The 24,933-nt window shown below is 38.7% G+C and overlaps 1 protein-coding gene and 1 pseudogene across 1 annotated transcript; both read right to left on the bottom strand.

Moving 5' to 3' along the window:
* Window positions 1–2,768: 2,768 nt before the first annotated feature.
* Window positions 2,769–7,894, bottom strand: LOC146899655 (uncharacterized). The gene has a single exon (XM_085734310.1). The coding sequence runs from the start codon at window positions 5,478–5,480 to the stop codon at window positions 3,927–3,929; it is 1,554 nt and encodes a 517-aa protein (XP_085590436.1). The 5' UTR covers window positions 5,481–7,894; the 3' UTR covers window positions 2,769–3,926.
* Window positions 5,649–24,933, bottom strand: part of LOC146899656 (uncharacterized) — a 30,809-nt pseudogene continuing 11,524 nt past the window's right edge.

Genomic DNA, 24,933 nt, shown 5'->3' on the forward strand with positions numbered 1-24,933 from the left:
ACACAATTCAACCCCCCTTCTTGTATTTTTCTCACCTTCAATTGGTATCAAGTGTCCGGTTCTGTTGTCTTAGCACTTAATAGTGTAACAGAGAACAATCTGAGATAAACATGTCAACTGGTGAAGGTTTCAGTACTGGTCATAATGTTGTTGCATATGATTATGGTACTTCTGATGAAAAGTCATCTGATTCCAACAACAAGGCTTATAGGTTTAATGGAGATCTTGAGACTTTCTCTTGCTGGAAAACCAAAATGTATAGTTACATTATGGGTTTAGAAGAAGAGCTCTGGGATGTGCTTGAAGATGGTGTTGGTGACTTGGCCTTGTTTTATCTTGGTTTTTGGGTGTCAAACATTGATTACGTTTGAACCTTTTTAACCTTTGATATCTCATTTTTTCTTGGGAAGGGAAAAAATAAGCAAAACCCTTGAGAATCGAGGTCCGAGAGTTGTTTTCGCTACGGGAAGGTGTTAGGCACCCATAACGACTACAGTATCCTATAGGAACCGTCTTTACTTTCTACGCGCGCGCTTTATTTTTAAATGCTATTTGGAAAATGATATTTACACCTAAGAGTTTAATAAGTCAAGAATTGGAGGGAGAAGAAAGTGTTTGAATTTTCATTTTATTTGAATTGAAGGAATATTGGTTCCTTGCCTACGTACCCTTTTAAGGGATCAAATCCACCGTAGTTCTCTTCCAAAGATGTTTTTGTTTTCGTTGGTTGATTTTAAGTTTGAAAAATGGAATTTTGAAGAATGAGAGAGAGAGGCCTCAAGGGCATGAGATTGTGAAAAGAGTGAGGTGGATGATGTAAGATTTTTCCTACATGTCATATAACTATGTACACGTGAGTATATATAGGATCGTTTCCACAGGGAGTTACGTTAGTCATAAGCATTTTCACAATCGTTCAAGTTAAGGGTTTGGATATAATTTGTTTGTTTGTAACACTATATCCATATTTGACACTAAAGTAAAAACGAGAGGGGATCGAACTATTTCGCTTGCGGTATAAGATAACGAGCAAGCATAACAGCAGCAATCTCTCGATCGATTAACAGACTCTAGCTTTATAACCAATATTATTACAATCATTTCTACAATATCCTTCGTGTCCAAAGCGACATCGTTATTTCCAAGTTAGCGTTTAAACATTCGTGTCCAAATTCCTTAAACGATAACAAAGTCGATCGGATAACTTAATCGACCGTGTCCAGCCTGATTAAGAATCCGAAAGCATTAAAATCTTGATTAAAAGTAATTATCAAAGGTTTACAAACTTGTCAAGAGTGATATAACATAAGATAGATTGTTATTCTAGTTCTAGATTCAAGAGTTTGTGTCCAAATCATCTTGAATCTCTTTGAAAGCATTAAAAGCAAGAATAACAACAATATTGAATCATTAAACTAGAACCTTATATATTAAAAGATCAAAAGATTACATAATAGCTTGATAGTTACCTCAATACTACATAGAAGGTGATAGTTACACATAGACATGTAAACTAATGCAAGGAATGAAGGAAAGATGAAGATTCCATGCCAAGATCCTTGATGTCTCAATGAATCTAGGGTTGAATCTACTCCTTAATCACTTGCTTTGTGTTTCTCTCTATGAAATAGCTCTAACCTCTCTCTAGAAATGTATAAAATATTTCAATGGAATAGTGAATAGTGCTAGAGAGAGGGAAGACTTGTATTTAAATGGGCTGAAAACGTGTAATCTCGCTTAAGCGAGATACATCTCGCTCAAGCGAGAAGCCTAAATATCTAACAATGACCAATGAAGTCTTGCCATGTAGCCCTGCTCCTTGATGAAGTTGCATCTCGCGTAAGCGAGTTAGACCTCGCGCAAGCGAAGTTGCTTGAAACTTAAACCGCCTTAGAATCCTGCTTGAGCGACATGGAAGCGAGATGGAAAGCGAGATGCTCATCTGTTCCCTGGAGAAATCTCGCTTAAGCGAGATGATCTCACGTAAACGAGATTCTAAAATTCACAAGCGACCCTGGAAGCGAGATGCAAGCGAAGGTTGAGCTTCTCCCTGGAGGAATCTCGCTTAAGCGATATGACCTCGCGTAAGCGAGATTTGCTTGGATCACACAACTTGAGTTTTGGTCCTTGCTTGTCATTTCCTGCATAAATTGGGTAGAATTAGGCATATAAAGCATAAATGGTATAATTATAACAATTGGTTGCTTTTCCGTAGATAACTTGCATAACAAGTCACTAAAAATGCCTCTTTTAACACATGAAATATATTACTTTTGAGCACTTATCAAACTCTCCCCAACTTAGCTTTTTGTTTATCCTCAAACAAAAGAATCAAAAGGAAACTCACAAGGCTTTGGACAAGCTTTCTAGCACAATACCAAACAATTCAAATTAAATAAAAATTTTCAAGTGGTGATTCAAATGTGAAAGCACCGGCAAGCATGAAGTTCTCCATTATTCCTAGCACAGCTATAAATGTGAAACAAGTCCTAAGCACAATATACACATCATAAACTTCAAAGTATAAACATATCTATCTATGAACCACACCTAACACACTTCTTTGAAAGTAAATGCAATATAATGATAACAATGAATGAGGTAATGAACACACATCCAACAACCATGCTAACATCCTATTTAAGTTAGGTGTCCATCCAAATATCGTCTCAAAAAGCATAAAAGCATCGATCAAAAGGTCTTGCAAGGGTTATAACTTGGCCGGGCTACAAAAGAAATGTCATATGTGGGGCAATTGATCAGAAAGCCTATCAAAGAGGAACATTTTTTTGTATCACAACTTGAAATCCAAATACTTCCTTACCAAGAATTAAAACCTTTGGTGATTAACAATCAAACTTATAACCTTGACAACTTATTCTATTTTTGATTTTTCTCTTTCTTTTTCTTTTCTTTTCTTTTCTTTTTCAAATGTACAATTTTTTTCTTTGATTCAATGTTGTCAGGTTATTTTACAACTTCACCATAACTTAACATATAATGCCTCCTTTTCCTCCCCAACTTGAATACAACAAAACTCTAATTGAATGTTCCCCTATCCTAAGGCAAGGGACAAAGTACAAAAAGGTTAAGGGTTCAACAAAGTAAAATTATCAAAGTCCTATAAGATTCAACCATGAACTGGATTTTTGAAAAATTTCAGGCAAATTCAACAAGCATTGTGCTTATGAATATTGACAGTTCATGTTTGAGGACTTGATTCATTTGGCTCAGATTGGGGTATCAGATACTCGCTCTTCTCACAGGTAGGCTTTATGTGGTCAAGTAGGTTACTCTCAATTCAAAAAGTGCCTTGATCCTTTCCATGCTTTCAAACAATTCAAAATAATTATCAGATTTAACATAACTAAAACAAGTTAGACGATGATTATCGGTCTCCAGCATATATACAAAAGATTGAAGCTACCTCACATTTAGGTTAAGTACTAAGTGGTTCAAAGATATTCATGTTTATGAAAAGACTTAAATGATATATATTTTATGCACAGTACAAATTTCAAATTCATAGTAACACCTAGAATAACAGGAAACCAATACCTTGGCAATGCGCTTTCTCACAATTCATATCATTATCACTCACCTGCTTTTGCTCAATAATTGGCTCCATAGAGCACTTTAAACTTTGATGTTTATGAGCAATTTTTTTTCTTTTGACTAAACACAAGCAAGATTAATCAAAAATTTCATCTAAAGCAATAAGTTAAAAACCAAACAACAAGCTAAGCTATTTAACCCAAAACGAAATTAAAATTAAACCAAAGTGATGAACACCCAAAACCGTGCTCAAAAAGTATAAGTTCAAAAGCGATAAAATTGTTCCAGCATAAAAATAAAAACATAAACTAAAAAGTCAAAGCAGAAGTCAAAGTAAACTAAGCATCACTAAAAACATCAAAAGAATGCGGTCAGTGTGCCGCATCATCATCCATATCATCCTGCTGAGATAAATGGACACTGGCTGTCCTCTCTGGATCATCATCGACACCATGCACACTAGCTGTCCCATGCACACTAGCTGTCCTCACCGCATCACCACCAATGTGGACACTGGCTGTCCTAGTAAAGTCATCAGCTGCTCCACCAAATGCTGCACCACTGCCCCCTCCTGGGTAGGTTGGCCTGTCCCCAGGCCACATGCAAGAATCATAATACTGTGCAGGAGTGAACATAAAACACCGGGGATCCATGTGAGCATCGTAAAGATGCGAGTAGATGCCCTGGTTGCTGCGGAAGATAGCAGCCTGCTGGTCCATTATGTGGTTCTCTCTCAACTCCTGTGCTTGAGCTAACTGAAAGGCTTGCTGCTGCTGTGCCTGAGCTCTCTCAACTGCTCGCTGCTCATACTGAGCCATGTATGCCTGAAAAGATGAAAAATCAAAAGTGCCTGACTGCTGAGGTGGTGGCATAGTCTGGTGAGGATCTTCATGCTCTGGAAAGTCCTCAGGTTGGGGTACATCCTCAGGTTGGGGTACATCCTCAGGTTGGGGTACTTGAGAAGAAGAAGCAGCACCTTTGGCTAATGCTCTAGAAATGTAACCCCGAATGTATTTGTCATCAATGGGAGAAACCAGCTCTTCAGAAAAAGGCTCGGTGACTGGCACCTCATGATGCCTAAGTAATCCCATAATAAAGCCGGGAAAAGCAAGCCTGGTCTCTGGTCCCGCTACACCACCGAGAGCTACATGCTTCAGCTCTCTTGAAATAATCGAAGCCAGATCCACCGGCCTTCCTTTGCAAATGTGCCAAATCAGAGGAGGCATTATTCTTTTGGGAGTTGTGGTGACATGACTCTTCGGCCAGACATTATGAACTAAGAACTTAAACAGAATCCCAGCTTTTGGCCTCATATCAGTGAAGGCCGCCAAATTGCGGTTACCCGCTTTGGACTCAGTATATGTCCTACCCGGTAGCAAAATCTCCCTCTCAATCTTACCAAGATTCCAATCAGCAGCTCTCTCTCTTTCCCCATAAGGACACAAGGCAGGTGTGTCCGGGTCATCAGACTCAGGTAGGGTGTAAGGGTTGCCTAGATACTCATTAATCGCATCCCTATCGAAGCGGATGGTTTTTCCTCTCACCATTGTGGTGTAAGAAAATGCAGCATGCATTTCCTTAGCATCACAATCTGGTAAAGAATTGGCATAAAACTCTCTCAAGAGATCCAGGTTGATTTTGGGATATGGGTTAAGGAGTTTCTCCCACTTTCTCTCAGTGAAAATGGCTGCTATGTCAGCATACTCTCCCTCAGGGTTAATCCGGAAAATTTTGTCATGCCAAGTTTTCTCTTTTTTCAGCTCGAGAAACCTGGCATAGGTTTTGTTGGACGTGTAAATGGTACGGTCCGGGTTTCTAGGTAAGGGTGCAGGACTATTTACCACACCTGATGAGGAAGCAGTGGTTTTTCGTTTCTTGGTTGGTTGATTTTTAGGTGCCATCTGCAAAACAACCAGCAAAACCATATACAGTATAGAACAATAATCAGCACATGTATGGAATCAAAAAGGTTAAGGCAGATAGACTTTAAAAACAGAGGTACAGAACAATCTCGCTTGTGTCTCGCTTAAGCGAGTTGCAAGCGAGATATTTCCAGAATTTCATTTGAAGATTCGCTTGCGCGAGATTTTTGCTCAAGAACCTCGCTTGCGCGAGATTTGTCTGTACCTGCGAAATTTCAGAACTTTTCCAGCATATTCAACACATTCAGCATTTCTAATCACAACATTCATCTCCCTAGGTTTCTATAACGTACCAAAGTCCAAAAAGGAACCAAAATCACAACATTTTTCCAAGAACCACTCAAAACCCTAATTTATCAAAAATTTCAAAAATGGGTCTATGTTCCAAAAGTGAGTGTTCCTGGTATTGAGTTGTGATTCTTGTTCATTTACATCCTATTAAAATAGTCTCTAGTCACAAACAACTACATCTTTCCCTGACCTAGCCATTTCTACACAAATTGAGAAAGTGAATTTGCAAATTGAAAACAAGAAATTGGAAAGGAAAACAAACCTGTTATGATGCAAAAGCAAGATTAATGGAATGGATGCAATGAAATGCTTGACTTGCTTAAACTAAGAATGAATTGAGGTTTGTGTTTGATGGTTGTGAGTGTGAGATAAGAGAGTGAGAGAAATTTGAGGGGAAGAGATATGGAAACCGTAAAAGGGGAAAATGAGTGGATGGGGGAGTGGTTAAGGGAGTTAATCCCCTTGGAAACCGTTACACTTTTTGAAATTCAAAACTCATCTCGCTTGCGCGAGATTAACTCGCTTAAGCGAGATTTCTCCAGAACCAACAATTCGAAAATGCAACAATCTCGCGTAAGCGAGAGTAACTTCGCTTGAGCGAGATTTCTCCAGATATGCTTCTTACTTTGCTTTGCTCATGAAATTATTCCTAAATGCATTAAAACATGAAAATACTTACAAAACTGGGTGTGACTCCCAGCAAGAGCTTGTTTTACGTCCTTAGCTTGACGCATTTTGAAGAAATCATGGCTCAATTAGTGAAATTGTCGTCAAACACCGATCAATTTCACCACCGAAGTAGGGCTTAAGCCTTTGCCCATTAACAGTCCAGTTGGCTTTGGTGACTGGGTCCTCAAGCTCCACAGCTCCGTACGGTTTGACCTCTTTAACCATGAAAGGTCCGGACCACTTAGACTTCAATTTGCCCGGAAACAACCTCAGTCTTGAATTGAAAAGTAATACCATTTGCCCCGGCATGAATTGTCTCAGAATGATCTTCTTGTCATGATACTTCTTGGTCCTTTCTTTGTAGAGCTTTGAAGATTCATAAGCTTGATTTCTCAATTCTTCAAGCTCATGCATTTGAACTTTTCTTCTTTCACCGGCCTTCTCTTGATCAAAGTTTAGGAACTTCAATGCCCAAAAGGCTTTATGTTCGAGCTCGACCGGTAAATGACAAGATTTGCCATAAACCATTTGGAAAGGAGTGAGGCCTATAGGAGACTTGTATGCAGTCCTATATGCCCACAAAGCTTCATCAAGTTTAGCCGACCAATCCTTCCGAGATGTAGAGACCGTCTTCTCAAGTATGCGTTTGACCTCCCGGTTAGAAACTTCGGCTTGTCCATTCGTTTGTGGATGATACGGTGATGCTACTTTGTGCTTGACTCCATAATGATCTAGGGCCTTGGCAAGTTGTGTGTTGCAAAAGTGTGACCCTCCATCACTAATGAGAACTCTTGGTGTACCAAACCGGGTGAAAATATTCTTTTTTAGGAACTTCACTACCGTCTTGCTATCGGCTTTAGGCGATGCTACGGCTTCCACCCACTTTGAAACATAATCAACAGCCACCAAGATGTACTCATTTGAATATGATGAAGGAAAAGGGCCAACAAAATCTATACCCCAACAATCAAACACTTCCACTTCAAGGATGAGTTGTAGAGGCATCTCATTTCTTTTTGACATTGATCCGGTTCTTTGGCATTCATCACAATACTTGCAATGTAAATTGGCATCTTTGAATAAAGTTGGCCAATAGAACCCGGATTGAAGTACCTTTGCGGCTGTTCTCTCCCCGTTGAAGTGACCTCCATAGGGCGAATTATGACATTGCCATAGGATCTTCTTTGCCTCTTCATCATCCACACACCTACGCAAGAGATTGTCCGCTCCAATTTTGAACAAATAAGGCTCATCCCACACAAAGTGGTTAGCATCATGAAGGAACTTCTTGCGTTGTTGCCATTCAAAATCTTCCGGAATGAACCCGGTTGCTTTGTAGTTTACCAAGTCGGCAAACCACGGTCTCACATTGATAGCTAGCAACCGTTCATCTGGAAATTCTTCACGAACCTCCGGTTCATTCTTGGTTACCTCATTGTTTGTCAACCTTGAAAGGTGATCAGCTACAAGATTCTCCGTGCCTTTCTTATCCTTGATCTCTAAGTCAAACTCTTGAAGCAATAACATCCAACGGATGAGCCTTGGCTTTGAGTCGGACTTAGTAAGGAGATACTTGATAGCTGCATGGTCAGTATAAACAACAATTTTGGAACCTACAAAGTAAGAACGAAATTTCTTCATTGCATAAACTATTGCAAGTAACTCTTTTTCAGTTGTGGCATAATTAATTTGTGCCTCATTTAAAACCTTACTTGCATAGTGAATAGCATGAAAAATTTTGTCCTTACGTTGACCCAAGACCGCACCAACAGCATAATCACTTGCATCACACATTAATTCAAAATTTAAATCCCAATTAGGGGCAATGATTATTGGTGCGGTGGTCAACTTTTCTTTTAAAGATTCAAATGCATCAAGACATTCATTATCAAAAACAAAAGACTTATCTTTGTTGAGCAAGTTGCTCATAGGCTTTGCAATCTTTGAGAAGTCTTTGATGAACCTCCGGTAGAAGCTGGCATGACCAAGAAAACTCCGCACACCTTTGACATTTACCGGTGGAGGAAGCTTTCCTATGACATCGACCTTTGCTTGGTCTACCTCAATACCCTTAGCAGAAATCTTATGACCAAGGACAATACCCTCGGTAACCATGAAGTGACATTTCTCCCAATTGAGCACCAAGCTAGTTTCAATACACCGCTTCAGCACGGTATCCAAGCTATTCAAACACATATGAAATGACGAACCGAAAACCGAGAAATCATCCATGAACACCTCCATGCATTTTCCAATAAGTTTGGAGAAGATTGCTTGAACACACCGTTGAAAAGTTGCGGGTGCATTACACAAGCCAAATGGCATTCTTCGATAAGCAAAAATACCAAAGGGGCAAGTGAAAGCCGTCTTCTCGTGATCATCTGGATTCATGGCGATTTGATTGTAACCGGAGTAACCATCTAGGAAGCAATAAAAGGATTGACCGGAGAGTCTTTCAAGCATTTGATCCATGAAGGGCAAGGGGAAGTGATCCTTCCTTGTTGCTTGATTGAGTCTTCTATAATCTATACACATCCTCCATCCGGTGACGGTTCTAGTTGGGATCAACTCATCTTTATCATTAGTGATCACCGTCATTCCTCCTTTCTTGGGAACTACTTGAACCGGGCTTACCCAAGCACTATCCGAGATAGGATAGATCATGCCGGCTTCAAGCAACTTCACTACTTCCTTTCGCACCACCTCTTTCATGTTTGGATTCAAGCGGCGTTGCGGTTGTGCTACCGGTTTGAAGTTTTCTTCCATCATAATCTTGTGCATACAATAAGATGGACTTATCCCTTTCAAGTCGGATAACTTCCACCCTATTGCTTCCTTGTTGGCCTTGAGAACCTCTACCAACTTGGTTTCATCATTGATGGACAAGGAGCTACTGATGATCACCGGTTTTGTACCATCTTTCTCAAGAAAAACATACTTCAAATTAGATGGTAAAATTTTTAATTCTACCTTGGTGTCATCAACTTTGGCTTCTTCCTTGGATTCTTCTTTCAAATCTTCAAGTATGGCTTGATTAGGAAGAACCTCCTTCAAGGAATCTAGCTCCTTCAAACACTCTTCAATGGCACTTGCTTCGTCTTCATCAATAGCATTGAGTGCGTCCACCAAAGCACTCTCAAGGGGTGTTCTATTGTGCATTTGCTTCCGAGTAGTCAAGATGACTTCTTCGGTTGCATCCATTCTGAAACATGCACCCTTGTCTTTCGAGTACTTCAAAGCTTCTCGGATGTTGAAGGTAACCTCTTCATCATTTACCTTGATCTTCATGATATTATCATCAAGATCAATCATCATCCGAGCCGTTTGCATGAAATTCCTTCCCATTAAGATAGGCACATCCTCATCTTCTTCGACATCCATAACCACAAAATCAGCCGGAAAAATAAATTTGTCCACTTTAACAAGAACATCTTCGGCCATACCTAGTGGTTTTGCAAAGGATTTGTCGGCCAATTGCAACATTATCCTAGTCCGCTTTATACAAAGGTCACCAACTCTTTTGGCAACGGACAAAGGCATGAGATTGATGCTTGATCCAAGATCAAGTAGTGCTTTACCTACATGTGTTGTGCCAATAGCTACCGGTAGAGTGACTCTTCCCGGATCTTGCTCTTTCTTAGGCAACGTTCTTTGAATAATAGCACTACAATTGGCATCGATTTGGATCGTCTCTTCATCGTTGATTCTTCTTTTCTTGGAAAGGATATCTTTCATGAACTTCGCATAGACCGGCATTTGCTCCAAGGCTTCTGAGAATGGTATATCAATTTGCAACTTCTTGAAGAGTTCAAGAAACCTTGCGTATTGCCGCTCTTTGTCTTTCTTCGATGGAGCATGTGGGTATGGTAAGCGTTGAGCCACCACTTGCTTCTCAACTACTTGTTTCTTCCCTTTATCTTTCCCCACATCTTTATTCTTCCTCTCCATCTCCTCTTGTACCACTAGATCTCTTTTTTGATTTTTTTCTTTTTCAACTAAAGCTTCTTTATTTTTTATATACACTTCCTCCTCTATCTCTACACTATCCTCCTCGAACTTCTCTTTGTCCTCCTCATTGACAACTTCATCATCCTTCTCTTCAACAACAATATCATCACCTACCCCTTTACCTACTACTCTCCCACTCCTTGTAGCTATAGCTTTTGATTGCTATGCCTTGTGGTGCTCCTTAGGATTTGGTTGAGTGTTAGCGGTGAAAGCTCCCAATTGCGGAGGACCTTGAGCCATTTGTTGTGCTAACTGACCAACTTGCGTTTCAAGGGCTTTGATGGACGCGTCGGTGTTTTTCTGGTTAGCCATGGACACTTTCATGAATTGTTTCAAGACCTCCTCGGTACTTTGGGAATTATTCGGTTGTTGGGGGTTATTTGGTGGTGGATTTTGGTATTGATTATTGAATGGTTGTTGGTAAGGTTGTTGGTAGAAGTTTGATGGTGGATATTGATAGTTATTGTTGTACGGTGTTCTCCAAGGTCTTTGTTGGTTTTGGTTGGCCGGATACCTTCCTTGGAAGTTGGAAGTACCCGGATTTTGTTGTGAGGTTCCGGCTTGTTGTGGTTGGTTAGGCCTTTGTTGGTTTCCCACATAGTTGACCTCTTCCCCTTCAAAAGAACCGGGTTCGGGACAATAGCCGGTGGGATGATCCCCCGTACAAAGTCCACAAGTATTGACTTGAGCGGTTCCTCCTTCTTGCTTGAGAGATTCAAGAATTTGTTTTGGCATAGCTCTCATCTCCTTTTGCATGGCTTCTATTTGTTGAGTGAGGAGCTTATTTTGAGCTAAGACCGCATCATTTGCTTCTAGCTCCAGAATACCGACTTTCCTTTGATTAGGATTCCGGTTGTGAGAGGATTTTCTTATGTTAAGAGCCATTTGGTTAATGATTTTGACAGCATCAGCTGGATTTTTCATAGTAATAGAACCTCCAGCACTTGCATCTAGCTTCGTCTTGGACATGTCTTGAAGCCCTTGACGAAAAAGATATAGTTGCATTTGGCTATCAAAACCATGCTTTGGACAATTCCTTAGCAATGATTTATAACGCTCCCAAGCTTCACAAAGAGTCTCACTTTGGCCTTGAGCAAAAGTTGTAATTGATGTTTTAGCCTCAAGATGCCTATCCTCCGGAAAGAACCTTTCTTGAAATGCTTTCTCTAGCTCACCCCAATTTTCCATCAAAGAAGTTGGTTGATCAAGATACCACTCCTTAGCCTTCCCGATCAAAGAATGAGGAAACAATTGCACAAACACGCCCTCTTCCTCATCTTCCTTCATACCAAGTGTACCGGCGGTAACATAGAAGTTGGTAAGATGTCTATATGGATCCTCATGATCCATACCGGTAAACTGGTTATGAGTTATCAAGTTTATCAACCCCGACTTCAGCTCAATTGATTTGGCATTACGATTGCCAAGATTAGCTAGCCTCCTCGGACTAACCCACATAGGTAGAGCATTCTCATCTTCATTAACCATGTCTACTTCTGGTTCACTCCTCGGAGATGAATGTGCAGAAGAATGTGAAGAATCACCTAGTGATATAGTATGCACCGAACCTGACGGAGAAGGAATAAAAAGTAAAGATTCCGGCTGAGCCAGCCTGGCTAATCTCCTAGCTTCCTTTGCTTGCTTTCTAAGTAACCTAGCAGTTTTCTCAATCTCTGGATCAAATTGTAGGTCTTCGTGAGCAACGGTACCTCGCATAAACAAAGTTCACCAAGACTATACCAAGTGGTTAGCATAAAAAAAATAATGAATGATATATGTGTATATGTATATGCATGAAAGAATTTTGTGCAGAATTGACTTAACATGACAAAATTGTTTCAACACTTATGACAAAAATTTCCGTTACTCCCCGGCAACGGCGCTATTTTGATGTAAGATTTTTCCTACATGTCATATAACTATGTACACGTGAGTATATATAGGATCGTTTCCACAGGGAGTTACGTTAGTCATAAGCATTTTCACAATCGTTCAAGTTAAGGGTTTGGATATAATTTGTTTGTTTGTAACACTATATCCATATTTGACACTAAAGTAAAAACGAGAGGGGATCGAACTATTTCGCTTGCGGTATAAGATAACGAGCAAGCATAACAGCAGCAATCTCTCGATCGATTAACAGACTCTAGCTTTATAACCAATATTATTACAATCATTTCTACAATATCCTTCGTGTCCAAAGCGACATCGTTATTTCCAAGTTAGCGTTTAAACATTCGTGTCCAAATTCCTTAAACGATAACAAAGTCGATCGGATAACTTAATCGACCGTGTCCAGCCTGATTAAGTATCCGAAAGCATTAAAATCTTGATTAAAAGTAATTATCAAAGGTTTACAAACTTGTCAAGAGTGATATAACATAAGATAGATTGTTATTCTAGTTCTAGATTCAAGAGTTTGTGTCCAAATCATCTTGAATCTCTTTGAAAGCATTAAAAGCAAGAATAACAACAATATTGAATCATTAAGCTAGAACCTTATATATTAAAAGATCAAAAGATTACATAATAGCTTGATAGTTACCTCAATACTACATAGAAGGTGATAGTTACACATAGACATGTAAACTAATGCAAGGAATGAAGGAAAGATGAAGATTCCATGCCAAGATCCTTGATGTCTCAATGAATCTAGGGTTGAATCTTCATCTTTCCTTCATTCCTTGCATTAGTTTACATGTCTATGTGTAACTATCACCTTCTATGTAGTATTGAGGTAACTATCAAGCTATTATGTAATCTTTTGATCTTTTAATATATAAGGTTCTAGCTTAATGATTCAATATTGTTGTTATTCTTGCTTTTAATGCTTTCAAAGAGATTCAAGATGATTTGGACACAAACTCTTGAATCTAGAACTAGAATAACAATCTATCTTATGTTATATCACTCTTGACAAGTTTGTAAACCTTTGATAATTACTTTTAATCAAGATTTTAATGCTTTCGGATACTTAATCAGGCTGGACACGGTCGATTAAGTTATCCGATCGACTTTGTTATCGTTTAAGGAATTTGGACACGAATGTTTAAACGCTAACTTGGAAATAACGATGTCGCTTTGGACACGAAGGATATTGTAGAAATGATTGTAATAATATTGGTTATAAAGCTAGAGTCTGTTAATCGATCGAGAGATTGCTGCTGTTATGCTTGCTCGTTATCTTATACCGCAAGCGAAATAGTTCGATCCCCTCTCGTTTTTACTTTAGTGTCAAATATGGATATAGTGTTACAAACAAACAAATTATATCCAAACCCTTAACTTGAACGATTGTGAAAATGCTTATGACTAACGTAACTCCCTGTGGAAACGATCCTATATATACTCACGTGTACATAGTTATATGACATGTAGGAAAAATCTTACATCAGTGGAATTAGTAATTTTGCAAAAGAAGTCTAAGTATGATTAAGATTCATTAAAGTTTTTGTTTAAGAAAATAAAGGGAAAATCAATGGGATTTTGATCCCAAAGTTTATTTAGAAAACGATTTGAGTGATGTTGTTCATATTTCTTTGGAAAGAGGATTTTTCTAAGTATCGCGATTCCTAAGCATACATCTAAACATGCATTCCCTAAGCATACATCTAAAGTAACCATGTGATGTGTGTGCATGTGTCGGTGCTTGTGTCGGTGTACATCTTTAGAGTCCATTGTCCTTTACATCATTGGCCTAAATACATGCTATGGTCTTGCAAGAATTTAAATTGCATAAAAGAAATTACAAGATTCCTAGATTATACATGCTAAGCCTTGATATGGAGATTAAAGTGCAAGAAATAAAACTAAAACTAAGGGGTGGAAGATGTTTATGGAATGCATGAAAGCATGAAATGAGAGGGTTAGTAGCATAATGCATAATAGAGTAGAAATTATAAGCAAGAAGAAACACTAAAAAGCTTTGACAAAAGGGAAAAACTTAACATAAAAGTAGAAAAAATATGCCCAAAATTTGTCATAACACTTAAACAAGCATGTGACCTATAATCCCCATATCATGACAATCTTCAAAGGTTTTTTATTTCAGCCATGACATGAGAATCACAAAGAAGTATCAAGCCAAGAGTTATGACATATTCATAGACATATTCTTACCCTTTATTTCCACAAGCAAAATATTTTCATGACTTGTAGGACAAGAAGCTAACAACATTCATCACAAACAGTACCAAATACCCTAAATTAAGGGCAAACACATCACAAAGTTTATTCATCAAGCAATCAATCATTATGGGACAAAGTATTGGAATCAAATCATGCAAAAACTTCACAAACATTGGCAAAAGACACCAAATCAACACAAGGAAAATCACCTATGTTCTTACCCACTCTTGACCATGTAAAATCATCACAAAATGTCACACATACATCAAGAAACACATGGGAATTATTTTTTGGCAATTTTCACAAAGTTTTTTAATGAAAAAAGAACATATTGAACTAACAAAGGACAAAAATATTTTCACCTATTTCTCAAGTCAACATTGACATATAAAAAGCATCAAAAACAACTAGAAACATCAAGAAATACACTGGTAATTTTTTGGATTTTTTTTGCATGAAAATTAAAAACATAAGGGTTCAGATAGCAAATATATGGGTGTATATAGCAAAAAACACAGGAAAAATGAAGGAAAAAACCCAGGCCCAAAGGAAAATGGATCCTGGATCATCCAAACGCACCAGGGACGTTGGATTGATCCAGTTCCTAAAATCCTAGATCAGACGGTGCAAACACATGGTCCAGGAGTGAACCAGACTGGTTCAGGTGAACCGGTTTGGTTCATGCTCCTTTAAAAGCTCAAGAGGCCGGTCCAAGGCCATTTCCCACTTCTCTTTCTCTCTCTTTTCTCATCCTAGTGAGAGAAGCTCTCACTTCTCTCTTCCTTTCCGTCGTCTTCTCCGACGAACACAAACGGAAGAGGTGCGGTGGCTCGCCGGTGGCGCCGCCGCACCTGAACACCTTTTCTGAAAATCTTTACACCGTTGTGTTCGTCTTTGCTTCCTTTTCATGATTCTGAAACTTATTTTTCAAAATGAGGCCTACATGTGAACAGATCTATGCTTGAATCTTACGGTTTTTAGGTTTTCAAAACTTTTCGTAACTTCTTGAAATGAAACCCTAATCTACACTATTTTCTTCACTGATTATGATTATGAGCCTGGGTTTACAAAATAAACGGTGTATCTTTGAAGATTTACATTTTTAGGGTTTCGTTTCAAACTTTTTCGAATCTTTTCAAAGTTCTTCTTCGATTCACCGTTTATTTGTGTTTGTGGATCTTCGTTGAGCTTTTGCGATGAAAAACGAAGGAGTTTTGAGGAATACCTGGTTTTAATTCGGAGATTCGAACAAAAGATCCTTGCGAATGCTTCTGGTAAGTTCTTGAACTGAAAATAAATCAGTTATTCTCTTCTTCTTCTTCACTGATGTGATTCTGCTTCGATCTCTCTTCTTCTCACCTCTCTGAACTGTGATCGCACAATTCTTTTGAATTTGTGCTTGGATTGCAGTTCCTCCAGTTCAATGATGAAGATTCGAACTCGAATCTCTGAGAACTGCAACGAATTTGCTTCAATTCGATCCAATTCCTTGTTCTGGAAATTTAGGGTTTGATGAATTGGGGATGAATTTATGGGTTTCTTTTGTTTTTGATCGTAACTGCCAAGAGAGCATGTGTGATTCTGTTTCTGTGATTGTAATGAGTTGGCATTCAATTCATGGTGATTGTGATGATTGGATCCTTTTATAGCTTCACATGTGTATTTGATAGCCAATAGGTGCTTGCCACGTTGAATTGGACACTGTACTTGACTTTGGGACCAATCTGCAAATTATGAAAACCTAAAGGACTAATCTGCAAATCAAAAGGACTAATCTGCAATTAAAGTGAAAGGACTTAAAAAAATGAAAACTTGCGAAATTTTGAGGACTGAAATGAAAAGGGACTATTCTGTAATTTTTAGAAAAAGGACTAAAAAAATAAGTTTTAAACAATAAGGACCTGAATGCAATTTTCAAAACTTCGAAGGACTAATATGCAAAAAGGACTAAAAAGTAAAATTAAAAATGAATTAAAATTGGTAATTGAAAAAAAAACTTAAAGTGAAACAAAAATAAAAAACACAAAAAGGACTAAATTGAACCAACTACTTAAATGAGGTACTTCAAAGTAACCTCTCTCTGTCGAAATTTTGTGTGAAATGACTAAAATGCCCCTAGGGACTAAAATGACTCAGAATGACTCAAATGCAATTTTAAAATGGTTTTTAACAGGGAATTAAAGCAAGAGTTTATACAAACTAAATGAAAAGACTCAGAGACAAGTTTTAGGGATTTAAACAGCGTTTTAACACAGGAAATGACTAAAATGCCCCTTGGGGCTAAACTGACTCAAAATGACTTCAACTGTGATTTTTAAAATGGATTTTAGCATGGGATTGAAACAAGGACATATTCAGACCAATTGGAAAGACTCAAACAATTTTCAAGGACTAAAATGAATTTGAATGCAGGAAAAGACTAAAATACCCTTCTTCATGAATTTTGCAAACAATATTGAAATAAAATGCAGAGAAATATGCAATTGATCAGAGACAAATTCAAATGACTTGAAATGCAAGAAAACATAGACAAATACACAGTTGAAAAGATTTTTAAAGCTAAATTGAGAGATAAAGCAGGGTAAAATGTCAGTGTAAACAATATCAAGTTGGCAATTCTTCAAGAGTAATAGACATATATTCAAGATAGAAGAAATATTTTGAATAAGTATTTTTAGGTCCAAAATTAGGGTATATAACAGCTGCCCCTATTTAAGTTTCTTTGTCCAGAGAGTCAAGAGACGAAGTCTTTGATTTGACGGGACGAAGATACTTAAATATTAACATTTGCACTGTTTTTGGACATAAAAATACGTTTTTCACATTTTCAAGAAACATAAATGCCATGCAACATTTTGATTATGAATGCAAGACAAACAACTGGAGTCTACAGAGCATGTCATATCACTGGGGATCTAGGTAGACATTGACAGGGTAGACAAACCAGGGGACAAAAGAGAGGTACAAGCTGTTCTTTGGATCGAACTCGCCACTTGACCATGGAATACAAACAGAAGATGGGTACAAGCTGTTCTTTGGATCGAACTTGCCGCTTGACTGGGAATAGAAATACAAGACAGGTACAGGCTGTTCTTTGGATCGAACTTGCTATTTGATTGGAAACACAAACAGATAGACAGGTACAAACTATTCTTTGGATCGAACTTGCCGTTTGACCTAGAGACATAGACAAAAGGTTGATACAAGCTGTTCTTTGGATCGAACTTGCGGCTTGATCAATATCGCATCATGTAGATTGGTACAAACTGTTCTTTGGATCGAACTTGTCGTTTGACCGATAACAAAACGTAAGCCGGGTGCAAACTGTTCTTTGGATCGAACTTGTCGTTTGACCGGAAGCATAGGCATGTAAACAGGTACAAGCTGTTCTTTGGATCGAACTAGCCACTTGACCAATAACAAGACGTATAACCAGATACAAATTGGAAGTTTGATTTGAAAAGATACAAATTGAGGGTAGACTGACATTGATTTGATTTGAAGATAGACATGACCATTATTGTTGGCCCAAGAGCGAATTGAGAGTGAATTAAAATTGACGGAGACATTGAATTGAATTGAAAGTTGATATTGAAAGAGATATTGGAAGTTGAAAATAGTCAGAGACATAGACATTGAATTGGAGAGTTGAAATTGAGTTGAATTGGAGATTGAAATTGAGTTGAATTGAAAGTTGAGATTGAACTAAATTGAAAGTGGAGATTGGAGATGCAACATGTATTTATGGTCTAACAAGATTATTAAATGTATGAGCACACAAAATGCATGATTATGCATGTATGAATGTTTGAAATGAATGATTGGTTTGTAGTTTGACAGAGAAGTTTCACAGAAATAGACAAAACATTGGAAGATTGGGCACGTAGTGGCTCGTGCTATAACATGTACAGGAAATCCTCTTTGGAAAGACCGTCGTTGAAAGACGTATCAAAACCATGGTTGAGGGCAATATATCATATCACATATACAAAGCTTGCAGAAGGGGGAACCCTGGAAGATTCTTTGATACAGGTCGCCGTTGTTAGGCGTGTCAGTGCTGGGTAAGCATTGGATAATTGTAGCTGTGGTCAATGCTTTTCATATCATTTCATTCTTTCTTTTCTTTTATTTTTCATTTTTCAATCCCATTTTTGCCCGAACCGCCCTTTCGGGTTTTCGATTCACCGGGAATAGATTCTTTTCATTGCCCCATTTTTGCCTGAATTGCCTTCATAGGTTATCAATCAGCGGGGTGCTCATTTTTGCCTAAGTCGCCCTTTCGGGTTTTCAACTTAGCAAGCTTTTCATTTGTATTTTTTCAAATTTCCATTCTGTTTTTTCATTCTTGCCATTGACCACAGATCATCCTGGGGAACAACCTGCTTGTAACACGTATTGGAATAGACATTGACACTCATTTATTCATGCATGTTTCACTGGAATGTACCTTATTGGTCAGGTTTGCTTTCAAAATAGACAGAAAAAGGTTTTTCAATTTTCAAAGATGCTTGTTTCAGACATTGACATTTATCAAATAGAAAGGAAATATTTTGTATATAGCATTGAAAATAGAAAGAAAAATAGTGTTTCAAACAATAGCACAGGCTCAAATTGATGTAGAAGAGTGAGAGTCAGTCAAAGGCATGACTTCACGGATTTACAAAACTTGGAAAATGGTAATTTTATTGGTTGGTGGTACATTGAACACGATGACCGCTACATTTCATAGAAATTTTGAATTCACAAGTACAGAAGCTTCTGATGAAGAAGATCATTGACAGTTGCAGATGCCCCAAGGGGCGATGGTGATTTGCCAGATATAGTTACTTATCTTTGATTATCATTCTCATTTTTGCATGAACCGCCCTTTCGGGTTTTCGGCTCATCGAGACGCTCATTCTTGCCTGAGTTGCGTACAATCTCAGCGAGCTTTTTCATATTCATTTTTTTTGTCCCTAACTTTTGCCTGGATCGCCCTTTCGGGTTTTCGATCCACCGGGAAGCGCATTTTTGCCTAGGCCGCCCTTTCAGGTTTTCGACCTACCACGCTGTTCTTTTCTTTTTAGACAAAGTATTTCTTAACTATATCGGCATTAACAGGATTTGGAAGTTCGACACCATCCATGTGTGTAAGGATTAAAGCACCACCAGAGAAAGCCTTCTTGACAACATAAGGACCTTCATAGTTAGGTGTCCACTTGCCCCTTGGGTCGGGTTGCTGGCTTATCCTTCTTTTCAATACAAGTTCGCCTTCCTTGAATTCTCGAGGTCGGACTTTCTTGTCAAACACATTCTTCATTCACACTTGATACAATTGTCCGTGAGCCATAGCATCCATACGCTTCTCTTCAATCAAATTCAACTGATCATACCGACTTTGGCACCATTCAGCCTCGGTTAATTTTGCTTCCATGATCACACGAAGAGATGGAATCTCCACTTCCAGAGGGAGAACTACTTCCATGCCATATACCAAAGAGAAAGGAGTTGCCCCGGTTGAACTGCGCACTGTAGTACGGTAACCATGCAAGGCAAACAGTAGCATCTCATGCCAGTCTTTGTAAGTAGTGACCATCTTCTGAACAATCTTCTTGATATTCTTGTTAGCGGCCTCAACTGCACCATTCATCTGAGGTCTATAAGGAGAAGAGTTGTGATGTTCAATCTTGAATTCTTCACATAAAGTTTGCATCATGCTATTGTTCAGATTGGAACCATTGTCAGTGATGATCTTGTTGGGAACACCATATCGACAGATGATGTTATTATTGATAAACTTCACTACCACTTGCTTGGTTACATTTGCATAGGAAGCAGCTTCAACCCACTTGGTGAAATAGTCAATTGCCACTAGAATGAAACGATGTCCATTAGAAGCCTTTGGTTTAATTCTTCCGATCATGTCAATGCCCCACATAGAGAAAGGCCATGGGGAGATAACATTGAGGGCATGTGGAGGTACATGAATCTTGTCAGCATAAATTTGACATTTGTGGCATCTCTTGGCATGTCTGTGGCAGTCACGCTTCATTGTTATCCAGTAATAGCCGGCTCTTAACAGTTTTCTTGACATGGTGTGACCTGTAGCATGGGTCCCAAAAGTACCATCATGTACATCATGCATCAATTTCTCAGCTTCTTGTTTGTCAACACATCTTAAAAAGACCATGTCATAGTTCCTCTTGTATAGGATTTCTCCGTCCAGAAGGAATTTACTAGCCCATCTTCTCAAGGTCTTTTTATCCCTGTTGGAAGCACCAGGTGGATATTCATGATTCTGCAAGAACTGTTTGATATTATAATACCAAGGTTTTCCATTATTCACATCTTCATCAGCTTGACCTGGCATATTTTCAATAACAAACACATGAGCGGGTCTATCAAGACGCTGCACCTTGATTACGGGCATGCCATTCCAATGGTTCACACGAAACATGGAAGACAAAGTAGCAAGAGCATCAGCCATCTGGTTTTCATCCCGAGGGATATGGTGCAGCTCAACCTTGGTAAAGTATGTCAACAGACGTCTTGCATAGTCACGGTAAGGGATCAGCTTCTCATGATGAGTCTCCAATTCACCCTTTATCTGATTAATGACAAGTGCAGAATCTCCATAGATGTCAAGGTGCTTAATTCTTAGGTCAATGGCTTCTTCAATGCCCAAGATGCATGCTTCATATTCAGCTATGTTGTTTGTGCATTCAAAAGTTATTCGAGCAGTGAAAGGAATGTGGTGCCCCTGCGGAGTTACAATAATGGCTCCAATCCCTCTACCGTAAGCATTAACAGCACCATCGAACACCAATCCCCATTTGCTATTGGGATCCGGCCCTTCATTGATCAGTGGCTCTTCACAGTCTTTTGCTTTCAGATACATAATCTCTTCATCAGGGAAATCAAACTTAATTGGCTGGTAATCATCAAGAGGTTGGCAAGCAAGATGCTCAGCAAGGATACTTCCTTTGATTGCCTTCTGGGCTTTGTACACAATATCATATTCAGACAACAACATTTGCCAACGTGCAATCTTTCCAGTAACAGCAGGCTTCTCAAAGATGTACTTGATTGGATCCATTCGGGATATCAACCAAGTTGTATGATTCACCATATAATGACGTAGGCGTTTGGCAGCCCAAGCTAAAGCACAACAAGTCTTTTCAAGCATTGTATACCGAGTTTCACAGTCGGTGAATTTCTTGCTCAGATAGTAGATAGCATGTTCTTTCTTTCCAGTCTCGTCTTGTTGGCCGAGAACACAACGCATAGAATCATCCAACACTGACAGGTACATAATCAAAGGCCTTCCTTCCACTGGCGGGACAAGGATAGGTGGTTCCAACAGGTATTCTTTAATGCTATAAAAAGCTTCTTGGCATTCATCATTCCATACAACAGGCTGATTCTTTCTGAGCAGTTTCAAAATTGGTCTGCAGGTAGTAGTCATGTGAGATATGAATCTTGAAATATAATTCAGGCGTCCGAGGAAACCTCTGACTTGCTTTCCGGTTTGAGGGGCCGGCATCTCTCTGATGGCTCAGACTTTGTCAGGATCAACTTCAATGCCTCTTTGGCTGACAATGAAGCCTAGCAACTTTCCAGATCTTACACCAAATGTGCACTTGTTAGGATTCAACCGCAGCTTATACTTTCTTAGTCTTTCAAACATCTTTTTCAAATACACGACATGTTGCTCTTCTTCACTTGATTTCACAATCATGTCGTCAACATATACTTCAATCTCTTTGTGAATCATATCATGAAACAGAGTTGTCATGCCCCTCTGATACGTTGCACCAGCATTTATCAAGCCAAATGGCATCACTTTATAACAGAACGTTCCCCATGGAGTGATGAAGGACGTCTTTTCTCTATCCTCAGGTGACATCCGTATCTGGTTGTAGCCAGAGAAACCATCCATAAAGGAGAACACTTTAGACTGAGCAGTACTGTCAACAAGCACATCAATATGAGGTAATGGGAAGTTATCTTTCGGACTGGCTTTATTCAGATCTCTGTAATCAACACACATTCGAACTTTCCCATCTTTCTTTGGTACTGGTACAATGTTGGCAATCCACTCAGGATATTCAGCTGTCATGAGGAAACCCGCATCAATCTTCTTTTGCACCTCAGCCTTGATCTTAAGAGCCATGTCTGGACGGGACCTTCTCAATTTTTGTTTGACAGGAGGGCATTCAGGTCTTGTCGATATCCGATGCTCCACAATCTTGGGATCTAGACCCGGCATATCTTCATAGGACCATGCAAAGACATCTGGATAATCATGGAGAAGCTGAGTAATCTTCTTTTTCACTTCTGGCTCAAGCGCATCACCGATCTTGATCTCTCGCTTGTTCTCTTCAGTACCCAGGTTGATAAGCTCAATCTCTTCCTGGTGAGGCTGAATGGCTCTTCTTTCTTGTTCAAGCAGTCGAGTGATCTCATACGGTATCTCTTCATCATCCTCCTCATCTTCAGCTTCGTATACGGGGAATCCAAAATTTGGAGGAACCATAAGGTCACTGTGTTCAATGGGTTTGTTATGGTTCAATCTGCATAATATGATTGGGATGATTTTAGAAAAAAATGTTTTTCATGCAGATTTTTGAAATTAATAAGAAAATACAGATGTTTTGGTTTTTTCTGGCATTACTGATGACATCTTGTCATTACGTAATTTTATATGTATTTTAGCACAAAAATGGAGTTCACAAGGAGACTTATGCAGCAAAAGAGCAGAAAAACTGAAGAAAATACAAAGAAAGAAAACGTGTCACGATTTATCAGAAACGTGACACGATTTAAGAAGCTTCAGAAAGGTTTGGTTCGACATTATGAAAACGTGTCACGATTGGTAAAACGTGACACGATTTGGTGAAACCCTAATTCAGTTTCTTGCTCCAGAAGGTAAAAACGTGTCACGATTCACTTAAAACGTGACACGATTTGGGTGATTTTCTGTGCCTATTTATGCTGAAGTCTATTCCAAAAACAAGGGTTACGAATTCTAGAGAGCCAAGTGCGATTTTGCAACTGCAAGGAAGACCAGGAGGACGATTTCTTCATCTTCCAACCACTTTGTGTATGTTTTATTACCTCTAATGATTATGTTATTTGTAAACACTATTATGAGTAGCTAAATCCATTAGAGGTTAGGTCTGAGATGATTCGTTGTAACCCTAATTGAGATATTATGTTGTGAAACTCTATTTATTGTGAATGATATTCTAGTCTTTATTCAATTCAATTGTTCTTAATGCTTTTTATATCCTGATCAAATATAAATATGATTTTGTGAGAATGAATGACTACTGACCATAGCTTTCTACTTAGACCTATTGAATTGTTCTAATAAACATGGTTAGTCTAGGAATGGATAATCGTTTATTAGTGATATTAGGTTAACGTGCTTTAAACCTTCAAAGATTATTAGACCACCTAAGGGATTAGGGGCTGTAGTTTAAGAAGAGGGTCCTAACTCAAGGGATTGATTAGGACTATTTTGTTAACTATCGTGGGATTAGAGGATCATTCATACGAATAGGTGCAACATAACAATTAGGGGAACATAGATGATTCGAAAGACCTAAACTCATCTCTCTCTTATTCTTGAAAACCAATTTATTTGTAGCAGTTACTTTTATGCAATCAAACCAATCTACTGCCTAGTGGCAAATCAAAATAACCTTTATACATCCTAAAATACAACGTAGTTGAATTATTGAGATTAAAAACAGTCCTCGTGGGATCGATATTTTTACTACTTCGATAGTATTTGGTGCACTTGCCAGAGATCTATCAAGTTTTTGGCGCCGTTGCCGGGGACTGTTGATTTATTTCAACAAGGCAATTACGTTATAATTTAGGATTTTTGCAATTTAATTTTCTGTTTTTATTTATTTATTTTTTTTTTTCTGTTTTCATATTCATTTGGTTACCTTGCATTGTGCAGTGCTACTAAGGTATTTTGCTGTTTATGCGAGGTAAAGTGAGCACCGACGATCTCGAATTCGATCCAGAAATTGAAAGGACTGCTAGAGCACTTCGGAAAACTGTCCGGTCGCAAAGGTTAGCTCATTCCGTTCCACCGGGTGTTCGAGAACAAATACCGGAGCCACTCTCCACTGAATCTGAAACATCTGCTTCTCCTAAATCTGCAACTATGGAAGGAGTTGTACCACCCAGACCTAAGCTAGGAGACTACGGGTTAGCCACTCATCGCGGTCAACTGACCCATACTTTTCAACCAGCTAACCCCGTAGCTTTCGACATCAAGACAACTGTCCTCAACGGTTTGAGGGACAAGCAATTCGATGGGACTGAAGCTATGAGTCCTCATGAACACTTGAGCCGCTTTGCT

Source organism: Medicago sativa, chromosome 8, assembly GCF_051527215.1.
Source record: "Medicago sativa cultivar Bolivia chromosome 8, Bolivia_mono, whole genome shotgun sequence".
Classification (NCBI taxonomy): domain Eukaryota; kingdom Viridiplantae; phylum Streptophyta; class Magnoliopsida; order Fabales; family Fabaceae; genus Medicago; species Medicago sativa.